The 20,089-nt window shown below is 37.1% G+C and overlaps 1 protein-coding gene across 1 annotated transcript in view; it reads right to left on the minus strand.

Annotated features, from left to right (window-relative positions):
• NEGR1 (neuronal growth regulator 1) overlaps positions 1-20,089 on the minus strand; it is a 900,229-nt gene that overhangs the window by 279,415 nt on the left and 600,725 nt on the right. Inside the window, exon 4 of the mRNA XM_024734600.1 lies at positions 15,923-16,054. Coding sequence (XP_024590368.1) covers positions 15,923-16,054 — 132 coding nt within the window. The remainder of the gene's footprint in view (positions 1-15,922; positions 16,055-20,089) is intronic.

A 20,089-nucleotide genomic window follows, 5' to 3' on the forward strand; every position in this document is an offset into this window, starting at 1 on the left:
TTTTTTTTGGTGGTATGCGGGCCTCTCACTGTTGTGGCCTCTCCCATTGCAGAGCACAGGCTCCGGACGCACAGGCTCAGTGACCATGGCTCACGGGCCTAGCCGCTCCACAGCATGTGGGATCTTCCCAGACCGGGGCACGAACCCGTGTCCCCTGCATCAGCAGGCCGACTCTCAACCACTGTGCCACCAGGGAAGCCCCTCCTTATGGAAAATTTTTGAGGTCTGTGTTTAAAATGTGTTCTACAGAGGGCATTAGTTTCTCTTCTCTCAGACACCTAAGAGGCCAGTCACCCTAGAACCACTTTAAACTAAAATTTCTACTTAGCATGTCTTAGACTTTACAGGGAATGTGAATCCAGTCTCAAATCTATCAATAGATGAACCTTGTGATTGGGAATTCTCGGAGAATAATTTTCTTTCCTATAACTCCTGTCCCATGCCCCATACCCTGTATCAGGATGGGCACAGGCATAGCACAGTGAGCTTTTCTGTTTGTTTGTGTTCTGTTTCACCCCTGAGTGTGTTACCCTTTCATTGCTTCACATTTATGGAAGGGGGGGCATCATTAATGTGAGTTGCTGTGCCCAAAAAACCCAGCTTTTGTGTCAAGTCTCTTAAGATTGGCAAGTTAAAACCAGATTCCACACCTCCAGGGAGCAGCTGGTCAGGGCTCCTTGCCTGATGGAATAGCATTTTGTGACAACTTTCAGGCTTCCAATTTGTTTTTCTTATATTGACACAAGCTTTGCCATGCTGAAAAAGACATATTTTCATGTTCTATTTAGTTTCTAGCAATTTCAGATGTTCAAGACTGGGAGGGGTTTTTCTCCACATCTAGTATAGTTGATGGTAGGAAGTAACAGGTCACCAGTTTTCTCTACATCAAAATTGGTCATTTTTATAATGCACCTTATTGGTTTTTTCCTTCTCCTTTCATCTCAGCCTATTTCCTATGCTTTGTGATATCATTTTTGTGGAGGAAATGCCTTTTTGTTTCATATAAAGTATGTTTAATAAGTTTTTGAACATTTTCTCCCTTTTGCTATAGCCAATCATTTAAATAACATATTCATCTTCAAGTTTTTTAACGTGTACTCTTTTCTTTCTTATTCCAGTGCATATTTGTGTATTTACTTAAGTTCCCCGCCACACTGCATTTCTTACTGTGTAGAGTTCTGACTTGAACTGATGCTTCCCAGCACATAGGTATGTAGTTTGTAAATACCCTATTCACTGTCTCCCTGGTTGGATGCATTTTTTAAGTCAAAGTGTAGAACATGGTCACAGCTGTTCTCCCCTGTCCTGTGTCTAGCAGGATGAATCAAATACAATTTACAGGATCAACTTGAGTTCCTCTCCTACCTCTTGTTCCTGATATTATAATACTTGGAACCAATGGAAAGCTACAATCCCCAACATGGTCTGGTTTTAGTACTCTTCTTTCTCTTCCTACATACAAAGTTTTAAATTCTGAAAACATACCCCATAAAATGCAATGGACCAGTGGATAAAGGAAGGTAGGGTGAGAGGAAGGGAGTAATATTCTGACTGCCTTCATAACTGCAACCATATACAGAGAGGAGGCTGTCCGGTTTTGTCTTTGGTACAAGTTTTGGTACAAGTCTGGAAGTTTCTAAGCCAGGAAGCAGAAGATCAGGGAGAAAAATTAAGTTCTCTGTTTTCTTTCAGGAAGGCTGGGCTGTATCTTCCATGAGGCTAAGCGAGGTATAGCATTGGTTTTTTGTTTGTTTTTTGTGTTCTAACTCCATAAGCTTTTTACTTTGTAGAAATGCCTTCTGAATACCGGCTTTGGGTTAGTATTAAGTTTTGGAGATTTTCCAATGTTGTTCCATTTTCTATGTCTCCAAGTCACATTTTGTCAGGAAAGTTCATATCAGAGGTTGATGACCAGATGCTATTTTGAATCCAGTTGTATTTTTTTAGCAAAATCATATGAAGCCTCAAAGGCATGATATTCATAGATTTTTTTTTTTTTTTTTTTACCATGACTAACAAAATTTGCAAATATAAATTCAGTAGGCTATGCTTCATCTTGGAGGAAGAAGAGATCCATTATCTCCTTACTCTTCTCAGGAATCTTTTAATCATTGCTTTTGGCTAGATTTTTTAAGAAAGATATGAGGCAAGAATGTCTAATCTATACAGAAGATTTGAGCCCATATCTTTGATTATACTAGTCAGAAGAGGCTCAGCTGTGGTAACAAATAGACCCAAATGTGCAATGAGTCGATGAAAAGGAAGGTTATTTCTCATTCACCTAATAGTTCATAATGTTTCAGATCAATGAAAGGTTAGGAGTGAAGAGAGGTAATGAGGTAGTGGTATTCTTTGGCATAAAATCACTCAGTGGCTCAAGATAATGATAGCTTTGTTTTCTTCAACCTGTAGCTTCCCAGATCACCGTGGGGGGTTACTATTCCAACTAGCCAGGAAGAGTAACAAGCATGGAACTGAGCATGGGAAGCTTCATAGGCCAAGCCTGGAAATGGCCCATGTCATTTCTGTTCACATTTCATTCACTGGAACTCAGTCACAGGGCCAAAAGTAACCCTTAAACAGGTTAGTCACTGTAGTCCAAGTGGGGGGAGGTGGGGGCTGGGGGTGGGGTAGGGTGTTCTAGAAGGAGATAAAAATAGGTTTTGATAAACAACTTGGAATTTCTACCACATTGGATTATCTAGAAAATTCTATCAGGACACTAGATTCTTAGAGTTATACAACTTGACTCCTAAAAATCCATAGATTATCAGATTCATCTCTTTCCTGTTGGGTTGTGCAGAACAGCTCATGCCACGCTTTAGCAAAGACTGCATCTGCATGAGGATTGCACTGAGCTTCAAAGTCCTTTCGACACTCACAGAGAAAAATAGAACAGTTTGTAAAACCAATATGCTCACAAATGTGAAACAGCATTAACAAATGTAGTATTTGTGAACTTCAGCTAATTGCTGATACACCTCCTCCATCCTGACATGTCAAGGCACACTAGTTGGTTGAAACAAATGTGGAAACACTCTCAACATCTGTTCTAGGCTACAGAATGCTGATATGTTTGGACTAGGTCAAAGTATGATTTATTGAAGAAAAATATTAGTATGAATTAAGCTAATATGTCTCACTATATTATTTAAAAACCTAGAAATATTATCCGAATCCCTAACTCTAACTCTGAAACAACTGGGGAGTGAGCATAAGATATAAATTACCACCAAACTACTTTTAAGTTTTTGATAAACTGAATGAAGTATGACCTCATTAAGCCTGGAGTATACAGAGAGTGTTCTAAATAGGACTTTATCATCTTTCATTTTACCTATGAAAACTAACTGTTTAATGCCCCCAGAACAGTGGGCATTTTTTGGGAGGAGTTGTTTTTATTTTGGGGGGTTTTTACATTGCTGTTACCTTTACTGTGTAGAGCAAGCAGGTAGGTTGCTGAGACTTCATTACATTCACTACTGAACAAAATCTCTTATTTCAGACAATGTATGAACAAACCTATTTTGAGTGCAGCATCATTCCCAAGGTTTATTTACTGTGATTGTTTTATCTATTCACTGGAATCCTAATTCTCTCGGTTCTTCACTTTATTTCAGTGACAGCCATTCTGACAGGTAGCACCTGTGTATATTCTCATTATTCAAACCTTTTCCTCATTACCCACAGTGATCCTGTCTCCTTACCCTTCAGACTAGGCTATCTTTCTCAAAGACTCTGAAGTTTACAGAGTTTACTGAAAATAATTAAATCTTATTTTGATTTACATGGAGGTAGGCTGGTATAATGAAATAGCCTCAGACCTAGAATCAGGATTTCAGGATTCCATTTTGAGTGCTTCTGTGAACTCTGTGATCTGATTTCAAAAGCTATCTAAGCATACATCCATAACACGAAGGAACTTGGGTGATCTTACAATACTATCAACTTTCAAATTCCATGTGTGCTTATATTATATTTATTTATTTATTCAACCTATAGACATGAATCACCAGGCAATATGTTAGGTACTGAAATTAAAATAATATGTTCTGGGCTTCCCTGGTGGCGTAGTGGTTAAGAAACAGCCTGCCAATGCAGGGGACATGGGTTCGAGCCCTGGTCCGGGAAGATCCCACATGCCACGGAGCAGCTGAGCCCGTGCGCCACAACTACTGAACCTGCACTCTAGAGCCTGCAAGCTACAGCTACTGAGCCCATGTGCCACAATTACTGAAGCCCACACGCCTAGAGCCTGTGCTCTAAAACAGCCACCGCAATGAGAAACCTGCACACCGCAACGAAGAGTAGCCCCCGCTTGCCACAACCAGGGAAAAGCCTGCACGTAGCAATGAAGACCCAACACAGCCAAAAAAAGAAAAAAAAATAATACTAATATGCACTAAACCTTCTATATGCCTTAACTTAGTTAAATGCTCAGTCCCCACTTAATAGTTGAAGAAACTGACACACACAAAGCTTAATAATTTGAGCAAGCTGGCATAGTAGTAAGTGGCAGAGCTAGAATTCAAAGCCAAGGTGACCAGCTGCAGAGCCTGTCCTCAAAACTATGTGCATACTGCCTCAAGCACAAAAGTGAATACGAGTTGTCCCCTTCTTCAGAGAGCTCACAGGCCACAAAGGAAGGTTGACATGTAAACAAAAAGGGCAGTGTGATGCGTGCTATATATCAATACTATTACTTACAATGTAGGTTGTTTGCTTTGTGCTAGTTGCACTGTTGTTTTACATATATTATGACACAATTCTCAGAAGAAATCTTCAAGGTAGGTATAATTATTTCCAGTTTTTTGTTTTGTTTTGTTTTTTAATGTAAGAAAACTGAGCCTGTGAGAGGTTAACTAATTTTCCCAGTACTCCATAGTTAACAAGTGACTGAGCTGGGATTAGATATCATGTTTGTCTGATTTCAAATCCTGTTTTTGTTACCCTCTGTCACATTCCACTGCATAAACAGCAACCTTACTTCGAAATTCTCTGAAATTTATTTCTCCATTGTTGTACTTACTCTTTCCATGAAATTACAATTTTAAAGTTAAAAATATAGTTTGCCCAAATTTGCCAACAGTGCATGAGAGAACAAAATTATCATCCTTAATAACTTCTCAAAGAATTTACAAACCAAAATAATATTATTTAGAATCATTTGACACTAAAGCCGAACAGTTGCTTTAAACCTTTGCTTCCTGTCTGCCTGCAGTTGAATCCACACTGTCCCTAAAATACTTAGATAGTTGTATCAGAGAAACACATCAGAATCTCAGAATGAGGGAATACCATAGACATCATTACCTCATTTTACAAATGAGGCAATTACTACTAAGAAGTTTAACTACTTTGTCCAATGTTGTATAATAGGTTAAGTAACTGAATTAAAAATAGAATTCAGGGGCTTCCCTGGTGGCGCAGTGGTTAAGAATGCGCCCACAAAGGCGAGGGACACAGGTTCAAGCCCTGGTCCGGGAAGATTCCACATGCCGCGGAGCAACTAAGCCCGTGCATCACAACTACTGAGCCTGCGCTCTAGAGCCCGTGATCCACAACTACCGAAGCTCACGTGCCTAGACCCTGTGCTCCGCAACAAGAGAAGCCACCGCAATGAGAAGCCTGCGCACTGCAACGAAGAGTAGCCCTCGCTTGACGCAACTAGAGAAAGCCCACGCGCAGCAATGAAAACCCAGCGCAGCCAAAAATAAATAAAATAAATTAAAGGGCTTCCCTGGTGGCACAGTGGTTGAGAGTCCGCCTGCCGATGCAGGGGACACGGCTACATGCCCCGGTCCGGGAGGATCCCACATGCCGCGGAGCGTCTGCGCCCGTGAGCCATGGCCGCTGAGCCTGCGCGTCCGGAGCCTGTTGCTCCGCAACGGGAGAGGCCACAAAAGTGAGAGGTCCGCGTACCGCAAAAAAAAAAAATTAATTAATTAATAAATTAATTAATTAAAAAATAGAATTCAGATCTTCAGCCTTTCTGTCTTACACTCATTATGCTGTAATCTCTAAACATACATGTTTACTATAATCACCTAGTAAATTTTCAAATATTTATTCATTTATTTATAAGTAAATATAATAAAGACTGAATAATTCAGTATATTTGGGGAGTGGTTATTCAGAAATCTGTATATTTTAAATATTTCCAAGGTAGCAAGGAAATTCATTGCTAATTCCCGTTATATAAATGTTTTTTTTTTTTTAATTTTGGTTTAGTATTTTTATACATTTGGGTAGAAATAAGAGGAAAGGAAAGGGAAGAAACAAACAGAGAAAAAGATAATGAGAAAAATGTAGCAATGGGCTACTGATGGTGAGAAAGAAAGAGAAAATGCATACAAAAATGAAGGAAGGAAAGAGGGAAGATGGGGGAAGCAAGCTCTAAAGTACAAAGGAAGTTTCCCAACAGTTTGACCCCTTTTTCCAAATTTACCCACCCTAACTCTTCTACATATTGCCTTTGTTTATACTATTTCTACCATATATTTCCCCTAATCTTCACTCCCTTCAAACACACACATACACTTACACAAAACACACACATATGTGCAAGAGCAGACATGAGAATACTTGACAATTCTTGTGAAGTTCAATCATGATGATGTGGAAAAGACCCAAGAAGATTAATTCTGTGTTGCTCTCAAGTGTTCCATTAAAAAATAATTCAATTCCATAAATTATCTGGCTTGATATACATGCTCACTGAGGAAATTTGCTAATAAAGTTGGACTTAAATAAATATGGGTTTATAAGCTATATGTTTGTTTCAAATTTCAAGATCAGTTTGAAGAATATATTCAGAAGGAGGCATCTCGAAGTTTTCAGAGTTTGACCCTTGGGCAGCTTACTAGAGCATGGATCTAGATGAGAACACCATCACAGAAGCAAAAGCACACACAAAAGTGTGTGACAAATATATTTGTTATTTCTTTCCTGACTTTACCACTTTTCTTCAGTTTGGCATGGAATTATTTTCAACCTAAAGCATTTTCACTCTTAGAAATTGCTTTCTTACTGCTAATTGATGGTCAATCTCTATTATATCTATTGCTTGACAAATATCTTTTTTTTTGAAGCAATAAGTGCCAACCTAGGCAGAACAAGGCAAACAAAACAAACACAGACTGTCCTCTAGCAAAAAGTCTTGCTCATGTACTAAAGCAAGAAAATTGTTTCATCTTTCACTTTTAGAAAAAAATAGGAATAATAAAAATATGCACATTTGGTTACTGCAGATACATTTTGACTTTCTATAAACAAAAGGGTCAGAGATCACTCACAGACCCTTAACACTAAAACTCCTCTCAAAACCTCTGATAAAAGTATGAGAGAATACATTTAAGTTAAATTGGGTAATAGATTCATTAAGTAAAAATAGCCTTGGCACCTTAGTCATTAACTGAAGTGTAAGTCTTAGATTTAAAACAAAGGACCAATTATGTTTCCCTCAATAGAAGAAATCATGTATTCCGTAACTGCATGTTTAATAACATAGTTTACCTTCAACTAAGGAATTATATAAACCATAGAATTAAATCTGAACTTTTTATACCATGAAAGTCCTAAGGTGAAAAGAAAAGGTTTAATCTGTAGATATTTATGTCGTTCTATTGAGTAGAAATGTTTTATTTAAAAATGTTTTCTGGGTGATTATCCATACGTTTCTAATATTCAGTGCTCAATATCCATAAGGATTTTCCTTCAAATTTCTTAGTTCCTCATGTCTCTCTTAGCTGTAGTTGTTTTCAATAGTGTCATTTTAATTTTTTCCTTTACCCTTGCAATGACAAAACAGAAACCTTCCAAGTACAATCCATGGATGTAGGGAAGAAAAATATCTAAATACATTTCTTTAATATTCAGATGTGTCTCTGAATAGTTTTATCATCTCAAAGTTATTCTTCTTTGATTGTGAAGCACTGGATCTATGTCTGCCTATGAAAACTCATGAACTCCCATTGAATCTGGCCCTGCCTTCCTCTACACTACCCATCCTCCTTTCTGTTTCCCTTTTTGGTCTCCTTCAGGTCACCGCAGCCTGACAGATCCAGCAGTGCCTTGTCCCCTAATTCCTATGGGGTTAAGCAAATGCTGCTGCTATTGCCACGGAGCCCTCACTCCTTTATTTCCTGGTTTTTTATTTTTTTAGTGTCTATCAAATTCAATTTTATCCTTCAGACACCATCAGGGCCAAGGCCTCTTGGAAGCTTTCACTGATACCCCAAGGTGTCTTTATGATAGCCTTGCATAGCACCTTATGATTGGTTTATCAAAGTACTTGCCACACTTTGCTACAACTTCATGGTTCTTTTTTTTTTTTTTTTTGAATTTTTGAATTTTATTTTTATTTATTTTTTATGCAGCAGGTTCTTATTAGTCATCAATTTTATACACATCAGTGTATACATGTCAATCCCAATTGTCCAATACATCACACCACCATCCCCAGCCCCCTGAGGCTTTCCCGCCTTGGTGTCCATACGTTTGTTCTCTACATCTGTGTCTCAACTTCTGCCCTGTAAACCGGTTCATCTGTACCATTTTTCTAGGTTCCACATACATGTGTTAATATACGATACTTGTTTTTCTCTTTCTGACTTACTTTACTCTGTATGACAGTCTCTAGATCCATCCACATCTCAACAAATGACTCAATTTTGTTCCTTTTTATGGCTGAGTAATATTCCATTATATATATATATATGTACCACATCTTCTTTATCCATTTGTCTCTCGATGGGCATTTAGGTTGCTTCCATGACGTGGCTATTGTAAATAGCACTGTAATGAACATTGGGGTGCATGTGTCTTTTTGAATTATGGTTTCCTCTGGGTATATGCCCAGTAGTGGGATTGCTGGGTCATATGGTAATTCTATTTTCAGTTTTATAAGGAACTTCCATACTGTTCTCCATAGTGGCTGTATCAATTTACATTCCCACCAACAGTGCAAGAGGGTTCTCCACACCCTCTCCAGCCTTTGTTGTTTGTAGATTTTCTGATGATGCCCATTCTAACTGGTGTGAGGTGATACCTCATTATAGTTTTGATTTGCATTTCTCTAATAATTAGTGATGTTGAGCAGTTTTCATGTTCTTCTTGCCCATCTGTATGTCTTCTTTGGAAGAAATGTCTATTTAGATCTTCTGCCCATTTTTGGATTGGGTTGTTTGTTTCTTTAATATTGAGCAGCATGAACTGTTTATATATTTTGGAGATTAATCTTTTGTCCATTGATTCGTTTGCAAAGATTTTCTCCCATTCTGAGGGTTGTATTTTTGTCTTGTTTATGGTTTCCTTAGCTGTGCAAAAGCTTTTAAGTTTCATTAAGTCCCATTTATTTATTTTTGTTTTTATTTCCATTACTCTAGGAGGTGAGTCTAAAAGGATCTTGCTGTGATTTATGTCATAGAGTGTTCTGCCTATGTTTTCCTCTTTTGTCTTTCTCTTCTCTTAGATGTTGAACTCCTTGAAGACTGATATCCCTTGCCCTAAGACCTCAATAGTATCATAGTAAGCAATAAGTAAATAGGCAAATAAATACATATATAAATGTAGATATACTGAAGTAAATCTTTATTATCACATATGAACTAGTACTTCATTTAGAAGAAAAACAATATGTGGTTTTTAATGTCCTGAGTTGTTCCAGGTAAGTGTTAATTGGCTTATTAAGAAATTTAAAAACAGGAGAGTAGCTTATATTATAAGCAGTATAAAATGATGAGGAAAATGGAAAATAAATGTAGGGGCACAAAATGGAACCAGAAGTGAAAACTTAGGCGATAATTGTGAATTCAAATAATTCTCATTTTTCTTCTGGTCCTATGGTAGTATCTTTGTCCAATTCCAACCCCGAATGCTGAGCTTTTCTCTTTTTTTAGGGTGATATCTATTTGTCATCTGCAATTTCTTCTAGTCTTAAGTCTGATGTGTCTGCCTAACTTACCCAACGTTTTGGAGAAAACTTTATGAATAGCCTAAGAAAACTGGTCCCTTCGCTAGAATCTTCTTCCTCCTCTTACCTCTCCCTGATGGCCCCTCATTTCAGGCTTTGATACAATTGTAATAAGTTATACTAATTGGTACATTCTATTCCACATGTTTGGAGCTAGTTATATTGGAAGATAAAGTGCAAATTTGCATAAATGAATATGTATCAGATGCAAAGTAATGTACAAATATGTGCTTGTGATTTACTGGATAAAATCTTAGTTCACAGTGCACTCAGAAATATCTTTACTGTTTGACCATAGGAAGAAGTACTCAATTCTATTTTACTGGAAATTGTGCATGCAAAATAATTTCTGATACCAAATACAACGAATGATCTTACTGACATGAGTGAAAACTGAAATAATATCTAGGCCTCTTTTTACCTTAATCTAATTGACTCTATATTTTTTCTGGTTAATTAATACTTTCCTTTGTTCATGTCTTTTCGCCCTTGAAAATCAGGGGTGTTATGAAGTATTTTAATCTCATCAAACTTCAGTTTTCTTATCTGTAAAAAAAATGGAATTAATGCTTTCTCCTTCTGGGTGAAAGCACTATATAAATGGCAGGTTATTTTTATTGAATCCACCTGAAAATTTTGTTTAAAAAAATGGTATCGGAAATAAATTAGTCAACATACCATTTACTTATTGTTCTGGGAGAAAAAAATATATAATTGTGGAACAAACCTAATTATCTCTTTCCTGTTTTGCCTAGTAGAATAATACACTTGGTGAATGCTAATCTTTTAAATAATTCATCTGATAACTATTTTTTGAGTGCCTCCTATAAACCTGGTGCCGCTCTGTGTGACGGGAACACATCATTGTACAAAGGAAAGGAAAACCCCTTAAGACATAGAGCTTACATTCTAGAGTAAATACGTGCAGAGAGAGATGTATATTTTTTCAATTGCCAACGGTGGGCCAGTCACTGTGATAGGTGCTATATGTATATTATCTCATTTAATCCTTACCCAAACCCTGAAAATTATTTGTTATTGCCCCAAATTTACAGAATTGGAAATTGAGACTCAGAGAGGTAAAGTGGTTTCCCAAGGTCTCAAAGTCCAGTAAATTATAGAACAAGAGTTCAAATAAGTTACACCTGACTATAAGGTCCGTATTTCTAAAAGAGTTACTCTTAACTGAAAAAGTACATATAAATAGAATGGAGAAAATACAACCTGTCACAAGATCAGAGAATCCTGCCACTTTTACCAGCAATATTCATTTTGAAGCGTGAGGTCTTGCAGGCTTTCCTGATTTCTAAATCTGGGATTCTGCTTCCCTATAGAGATCTTTGTTATTTGATTAGTCTATGATACCATCTACATTTTCCAGATTCTAGATTTGGCTTCCATGAATCAACTTTACTGATTTTTTAGACCCTGGTCTCTCTTTTCCTGTTTTTCCCAGTTTAATTGAACCCATGGACTTTCTGGACATTCATTCTTCCACTTTTTAATTAACAATAAAAATTATGGGACTAATATCCTCTAGGCTGCTTCCAGGGATGGAATACAAACGCAAATAAGACAGAGAATCTATCCAACTCCAATCCACTAGCTCCCTCTGGCTTAGCTAACCAACTGGTTCAAATTTTTTTCTCTCGTGTTATATGTGTGTATGTATATTAATTTCTCAAGGTCTGTTTATGATAACTGTCATGATTCCTTTTCATTTTTTAGTTTGTTTTTCAATTTGATAAGAAATATATATACATACATATGTAATATATATGTAAGTATATATACATACATATGTAAAAATGTGTAATATATATGTAAGTATGTAATATCTTTCTTGTCCAATTGTGTGTAGGTGTGTGTCTATACATATATATGCAAATATATAAAGAAATTTACATATTCATATGTTTATTATAACTATATTATATCATAAATTCATGAATATATTCTATTCATATACAAATGAATAAGAGAAAATACAGAGAAAAACAAGGAGAATAATCACCTACAAAATCTCCCTACTCAGAAACAAGCTTTTGTATAAAATCTTACTATCTATAGTAAGGCTTTCTGTAAATAACTCAAAATGAACTTATTTATTCAATCAATCTAGTCCAATCTATACAAAATAAGTCAAATATGCCAATCATTTCACTAAAGTGCTGTTTAATTAAATTAAATAGAAATCTACATGAAAGTGCTATAAGTACAAAGTGTGTGGCAAAATATGATATTTATTATATGTATGAGATATATACATATAGTGAATGCGGCAAAGGTATTAGATGAATACTAAAACATTAAACATTTCTAACTTACAGAGAACCTAAATCTCTTCCTCAAATTGACTTACGGAATAACTGAGTCAACCAGAGCTTATGAAAATTTATTACATTTCATCTTGAACCCCATTTGGGAACAGGGACAAAGTTTCTCTTCAAATTATAACTCACAAGCTACTGCAATTTTACATGCACCATCAATATTGATTAAGAACCATGAAAAGAAGGGCTGTCTTGAACCTGACATAATTCTATCTTCAGGGAACCTTCAGGTTATCATGGGACGTGAAGTTCCATGTTTGTTATAGAGCACTGTGCTCAACTTTGGGTTTTGACAAACTAAAGTTTGTTCAGTAGGTTTTGGCTAATTTCCTTTGGGAAATCAGTTCAGTAAAATCCATGGATAGTGCTTCTAAAGGGGTAAAATCACAAAATTAATACTTTCCAAATTTCCTCATAACCAGGAACATACACACTTACACTCACACACCTACGCTACTTAACTATCACTGGTATACGCGTGATAAAATTATTCCAAACTAAGGCAAATTTTAGATCTTGACCAGAAGTCTGAACAAACTTACATAAAATATTGATTCAAGAGATGTAAATTTAATTGATCAATCAGTATTCAATACAATTCTTCATGGCACATTTAAGAAAATGTGAGCTATCAAAGGTATAATTTGAGAAGCAGCAGAAAACAACATTGAGTGTTTAAAACCATTTAAAAAATCCTGTTGAGTCCATTTTCTTAGTATTTTTAATACTGTGTTGGCACCAACATTTCCACTTATGATTGTACTTTAACTGAAATTAGTTCTTAATAAACATAGTCTGTATTATGACTATAATAAACACATCCTTAGCCTTTTTTTTTTTTTTTTTTCCTTTTTCCTTTTTCCTTCTGGTTTTCCTTCTTAAGTTAAAATTGGTTAACAATGTTTTCTTTTCTACCAATTTTTAGGTGTCTAAAACTCTGCAAAAGCCACTGAAGCACCCTTTTCAACTGATGGAATGTTTCTAGGCTCTGCTTCAAACTTTCCTGCTTCCATTTTGTGTTGGAAGACAATTCTCCATGGGTCTCTTGTGTTTCTGCACATCTTGTGAGCAGAGGCACTGACAGCTTTTGTTCCTGACAATCTTTTCAAGGAAGTTTGTATAGAGAACAGTCCTGGAAGATAGAAGAGGTAGTTCTCTCCGTGGAGCAAAGGGCAGGTTTGTTTACAGTCCAGTATAATAAAGATAATTTCTCCCTCTGTGGCAAAGGGCAGGTTTGCTTGCTGCCATTATACAAAAAAAATCGAGTTTCTAAGCTCAGGGAGCCTCAGCTATGACACAAACCTACTGTGTGTATAGGCATCAGCTAGTCCTCATCATATCACCCTGTAGTAATTAGGGCTTGGGGAACGGATGTAAGACAATACTCTGGCTACTGCTATCACTATGAGTAATAAACTGCCCCTTGTCTCTGTCTTCTGCCAGCAATCATGAAATTGTGGCAGATCCTTCATAGTTCTCGACACCTGTTTCCTTAATTTTTGTCCTTCTGCTTTATATATGGATTCTTTCCTCCACACAAATCCTTTAGATGATGACTCATTGGTTGGTGTGTCTTTCTTTCAATTCAATTTCTCTCCAAATTTCTGCATCCTTACTTGACCTTTATCAGTCTAAAGTACCCACTTGTCCAGGAAAAAAAAGAGAATCGGATTACATAATAAGTGACAATGAACTAAAGTCAGAGAGATAAAAAGGATAGAAAAGAAAGTGTGAATGCAAAAAATAGTGAGGATTATACATGGAGAATAGGCCCATGAAAATCCATATGGCAGCTTGTGTTCAATTGTATCCTCATTGGAGACATGAATTTAGAGATATGTTGTTTCTGGGGGCTTGAAAGTAGGCTGCATCGCCAGGCTGGGTGCCTTGCTTGTTTGACAGATTGACTCTACCTTTTTTTTTCTTAGTGCTCACTGCTAAAAATATTACTTCCCTTGTACTCCTATTTCTCACCTATTTTCCCAACCCTCCAACAATATAATCTGTAGACTCATATTCAGATAAGCATGGTTAGTTATAAAATAATCAGGGATTTTTATTTGCTTATTAACTCTAATCTCAGAGAGTTCCAGAGGGATGAGCAGTAACCCTCTGCAAAAGGAGTCCTGAGATTCAATGAGAACTTATAAATGCATAAGTCCAGGCCGTATACCTCAAAGATTTTGATTCAGTAGGGCTGGTGGGGCACAGAAAATTTCCATTTCTAGTAAGCTTCTTGGGTGCTCTGTGGAAGTTTGTCTCAGAATATTATATGAGAAACTCTGCTCCAGAAACTGCCTCCTTCTGGCATTATGCACATTTGCTCAGAGTCAACTCCAAATGTATAGCTTAGTCACTGACAAATGTTAGTTGGTTGCAATGATTTGCCCTGGCAGACACTCAACTGCCTAGAGTGTTTTTGTTTTTTTTTTTGTTTTTTGCAGTACGCAGGCCTCTCACTGTTGTGGCCTCTCCCGTTGCGGAGCACAGGCTCCGGACGCGCAGGCTCAGCGGCCATGGCTCACGGGCGCAGCCACTCCGCGGCATGTGGGATTTTCCCGGACCGGGGCACGAACCCGTGTCCCCTGCATCGGCAGGTGGACTCTCACCCACTGCGCCACCAGGGAAGCCTGCCTAGAGTGTTTTGATAGTCATTTTTTGACCCATGAAACTAAGATTCATATTAATATGAAAAAACTGCTTAGTTTTAGCATTTGGGGATATATTTGGAAAATTTTCCTTCTGATCTATGGTACAATACAATGTACTCATTATTAGCAATGGCCATATAGAGAAAGATGTATAAATGGGAGGAAAACACATTGGAAGCTATAGTTTGAAACCACTTTTGGTAAAATACTATTATCCCCAAAATATTCTATTTGAATAAGTTAAACAATGTGAAAATTTTTGAGAGAAAGACTAAAAGGGATTGTTTTTGAAAAGTAAAGACTATCGCAGTCATTGCTGTTGAGATCATAAGATATGAAATAAGATAAATGAAAAACGACTTTCATCACTGTTTTGAAATATATTTAGAGAAAAGGTATAACATAATGACACTGATGGTTCTGCAGGTATCTCTTAATATTCTAATTTCCTACTAATGACGTTCATGGGAAAATTACTTCTTCATTTTCTCAATGTTGTCCAAACTAAATAGAATTAAATACCCACATAATAGGAGTATCACAGTAACAGCTTTTCTCTTTAAGTAGAATAGCACACTTCATGTCCATCAAATTTGATTGGGAATTCCACACTTAAATTTAGTCAGAATACACTCCAGGTGAAACACATGAGAATGAAGATAACACCATGAGTATAGGATGCTTTAGAGATAAGGATACCACAGTTGAGAATGCCAGGGACTAGGATGATAATGGAAACACTGCCATCTAAACATTAAACTGAATTATTGTGGAATTACTTGGGGCAATTGATGTTACATGAACAATTTGATCAATATTCTAACATGTAAACATTTTCACTGCCAATAGGCAGTGTTTATCAATAGACCACCTCTTAAAAAATTGCAACATATGTTTCAGACAGTATTTTTCAGGTGTTTTATCTTTTCTTTGAAATTATATTGATAAAACGTTATGGGACTTACAGTTTACGACAATTTTCACTTTTTTCACATCTGGAAATGACACATCATTTTCTGCACTGCATTCATATTCTCCAGCCTGGTCCCGTGTAATTCCATAAATGTCCAAATATTGTCCATTTTCAAATGGTTTTGCTATGTGAAGAAAAAAGTACAGCGTGTTTAATTGTAGCTGCTTGAGGCTTCATTCAAGTAAAACAACGATGGTGTGTCTTCCTATTAGATATTGCTGACAAAATAATTCCAAATGTAACTGGGGAATTATTTATTTATTTATTTTTTTTTTCTGTACGTGGGCCTGTCACTGTTGTGGCCTCTCCCGTTGTGGAGCACAGGCTCCGGACGCGCAGGCTCAGCGGCCATGGCTCACGGGCCCAGCCGCTCCGCGGCATGTGGGATCTTCCCGGACCGGGGCACGAACCCGTGTCCCCTGCATCGGCAGGCGGACTCTCAACCACTGCGCCACCAGGGAAGCCCACTGGGGAATTATTAAATCTTTTGTTCTCTTATATTCAGAGGTAAAGTCAGAGAAAAAAGCAGAAACTGAACAAGGGATACTATAACAACTGTTTTCCCACAACAGGATATACATGTGTTCTTTTTAATTGATTGTGGTCTCTTAACCTCCTCACACATCAAATCAAGCTCTGCACATTTCTGTAATTGAGTTCAACAACCTCCTAGCAGTGTAGATGAAATTCACTAATATGACTTGCTACATATTGACTTTTATACAGTGTAAGCTAGCAACTTGACACTTAACTAAATGCTACTTTTCTTTTGGGGAAATCTCACACTCATTCTCAAAGTTTCAAGCTAGATGGATTGATAAAAGTATGGAGATATATTAAACCGTTGTTATACTTCAGTTTCCATATTTATTAAGGTTTCTAAGGGAGATATACTATGTACACTATACATAACCCACCTAATAAACCTCAGGAAAAAACTTTATGATTCTCAAACTAAGAGTTAAGTGGCTGTAAAAACAAACTAAATTACTTTTATTTTTTAATATTCCAGAGAAAACATTCTATTTGACTAAAAGTGACAGATTAAAAATACAGAGACATAATCATGGATAAAAGAATATTCCCAAGTGAATGGGATTTGAAAAGAAGACTCCTTTCTGAAATAATGGAATTTTTATTTATTTGAAAGTAGAGAATCATCGGGCAGGAGGTTCCTGATTATTAGAGATACTGCAGAGGAAGAATGGGCCTATATGAATTTTAGGAGGAGGGATTTCATATATAATATCTATGTTAAATTTTTTTTTATCCTTTGGGTTCCCTTGTCTGGGTATATCAGTTGCTGCATTGTTGCCCTCCAGGTAACTATGACTTTGCTAACTGAAATCTGCAGTGTTTAGAATATAGATGATTAAGTCATTTCTCTGGCTGATCACAATTTGTAGACAGAGGAGAGTTATATTTCTGAGATGATAGTTGGCTGATATGCTATTGTAGGTATACAGAGGTAAGCGCACAAAAGCAGCAGTTGTCTTCAAATTCATGTTCCTAAAATGTGATTTTATAATCATTTTCTTTGCTCAACTTGGTACCTTTTATCTGACTCCAAACACTAACATAATATTAAATTTTAATGTTCCCTTCTATTTCTCTTATTTTTAATTCTTACAATGAAGATAATCTAGGCCTAAATGTGTCCATAAAAAACTATTGAAATATAGGGAGGACAAAATCTTTATTCATATCTAAGAATTTTTAAAATATAACTTGAATTATAAAGGGGGATATTAAACAGAAATTAAAGTATGGGGAAAATTAATCTACTATATCAGAATTAAATAATCTCATTGGGCAGTATAAAATGAAGCCAATCACAAGTGAAAAGGTATAATATTGTAAAAATTTGTAAAACCAAAATTTATAAGGGTCTAACTTATTTTCAATATTAAAATATTACATGTAAATTCCCATTTTTGTGAAATGACATAATTTTAAGAAGTGTTAACCCCCAAACACATGTTTTTGATAAATAAATCATTAAATATGGTGTGTATTAGAGTATGTCATTGTTTAAAGAAAGAAACACATTAGGTTTGAAATAATAGATTTCAGAAATATAAAAAGAAGCAAGCATGTTTTGTCTCTTAAATGGTTAAATGGCAGACTTTGTAAGACTGACAACAACTACAAGAAGCTGTGTGACAAAACATCACCAATATCAAAACCACCACCTCATTCAACTCGAGAGCACCCGTTACATCTATTGAATGTTTGTTCCTAGAGTTCACCGCACAATCTATGCACCCAGATTCAGGGATCCTTCTCCAACCCCACCAGAGAACAATGTCCTTATTTACATAGCAGAATTATCAATAGATGTCTATGCATTGCACAAATCAATACCTATAGAGCCAGTGAATGAATGGGTGATATTGCCAACGCTAGCTATTGATAATAAGACACTAATATAAAGAAGCATAAATGTATGGTCAACACCTTAATTTTCCCCACTGGATTCTTGATACTTTAAGCCATTCCCTTAATTCCATTCACCATGCATCAGCTCTTCCCAAAGGTGTGCTCTAAGTATTCTCTTGTTTTCACACAACTGTAGTTCTGTTTCCATCCTGAACGCATCTTGCTCTTTTCTCAGTCTAATCTTACCACGCTTGAATTTCAGATTTGAAACTTGGAGCTGCTTTGCCTAGAATTTATACCCTGGAGTGTCCTGGCTGTCTGTGATTTGCTTGGTTGCCTCTTTGGCTTTTGTTATACTCAGTTTTCCTGAGTAGTAATTCTTTACCTTAGTTTTAGACCCAAGGAAACCAATCTTGTCCTTGGACACTTGTCAGTGTCTCTCTCTATTTCCATCACTCCCCTAGTAAGGGAAGACGATTTGCACATAGTACATTGAAATGCAAAGAGTAACATTTCAGTTCATGGAATCTAACTCAACTTATCCCCAGAAACCAGAGGAGAAAGACCAAGGCTAAAGGGATATAGGGAGCTAGTGACTTGGCATCATCACCACTGCCAAGACTTTACAGTGTTTATGAGGGTTATGTACTATCCTAGGGTACTCTTTCTAAATCTAGAAAATGTATAAAAATTGTGTAATATTTTGTAGGGTACCAATTATAAATGTTGGTGAAACATAAGCCATTGTGACTTGGCAGCCTTCTTCTGGTCACAGGTTTTACCATTCTCCATGTGTGCAACAACAATTTCTGTTTTGTTTATCTGCATCCTTAGCTCTACCATAGTACTTGAAACAGTATATACTTGGTAAATATTATTGAATAAATAAAAAATACATTGAGGGGCTTCCCTGGTGGCACAGTGGTTGGGAGTCCGCCTGCCGATGCAGGGGACGCGAGTTCGTGCCCCGGTCCGGGAAGATCCCACATGCCGCGGAGCGGCTGGGTCCGTGAGCCATGGCCGCTGAGCCTGCGCGTCCGGAGCCTGTGCTCCGCAACGGGAGAGGCCACAACAGTGAGAGGCCCGCGTACCACAAAAAAAAAAAAAAAAAAAAAAAAAAAAAAAAATACATTGATTAAGGAATTAGTAAAGTGCCATTAGGATAGTGCACAAAGAATCTAAACACATATTTGTAGAAGTTGCCACTTCTCTTTCAGAGTCAAGAAAAAGGGAAAGAACTTTAAAGAATTGCCATCCTTGCTGACGTCTTGTAGTGATAAGTGATGGTGATAAGTGATGGCAGTGGTGAGAACAGACCTTGGTACAGCTATCACAGATCCTTTTTATGATTATAAAGACTAACAAAAACTTCAAATACAATTTTGAAGAAAAAGCGATAAGTACTTCCTGTAATCTAAACAATAGTTTTCTTTTGTGCTTAGTCTCTTCCAGACATGGATAGACTCGTCTCAAAAAAAAATGGAGGGGCTTCCCTGGTGGTGCAGTGGTTGAGAGTTCGCCTGCCAATGCAGGGGACACGGGTTCGTGCCCCGGTCCGGGAAGATCCCACATGTCGCGGAGCGGCTGGGCCCGTGAGCCATGGCCGCTGAGCCTGCGCGTCCAGAGCCTGGGCTCCACAACGGGAGAGGCCACAACAGTGAGAGGCCCGCGTACCGCAAAAAAAAAAGAACTAGAGAAATTCCACAGGCTTTCAATGATGCCACTATTATCAACATCTTCAAAAGAAAGGCTATAAAACAGGATACAGCTATGCTTTATA

Source organism: Neophocaena asiaeorientalis, unplaced genomic scaffold (assembly GCF_003031525.2).
Source record: "Neophocaena asiaeorientalis asiaeorientalis breed wild unplaced genomic scaffold, Neophocaena_asiaeorientalis_V1.1 scaffold15, whole genome shotgun sequence".
In the NCBI taxonomy this organism is placed as follows: Eukaryota; Metazoa; Chordata; class Mammalia; order Artiodactyla; family Phocoenidae; genus Neophocaena; species Neophocaena asiaeorientalis.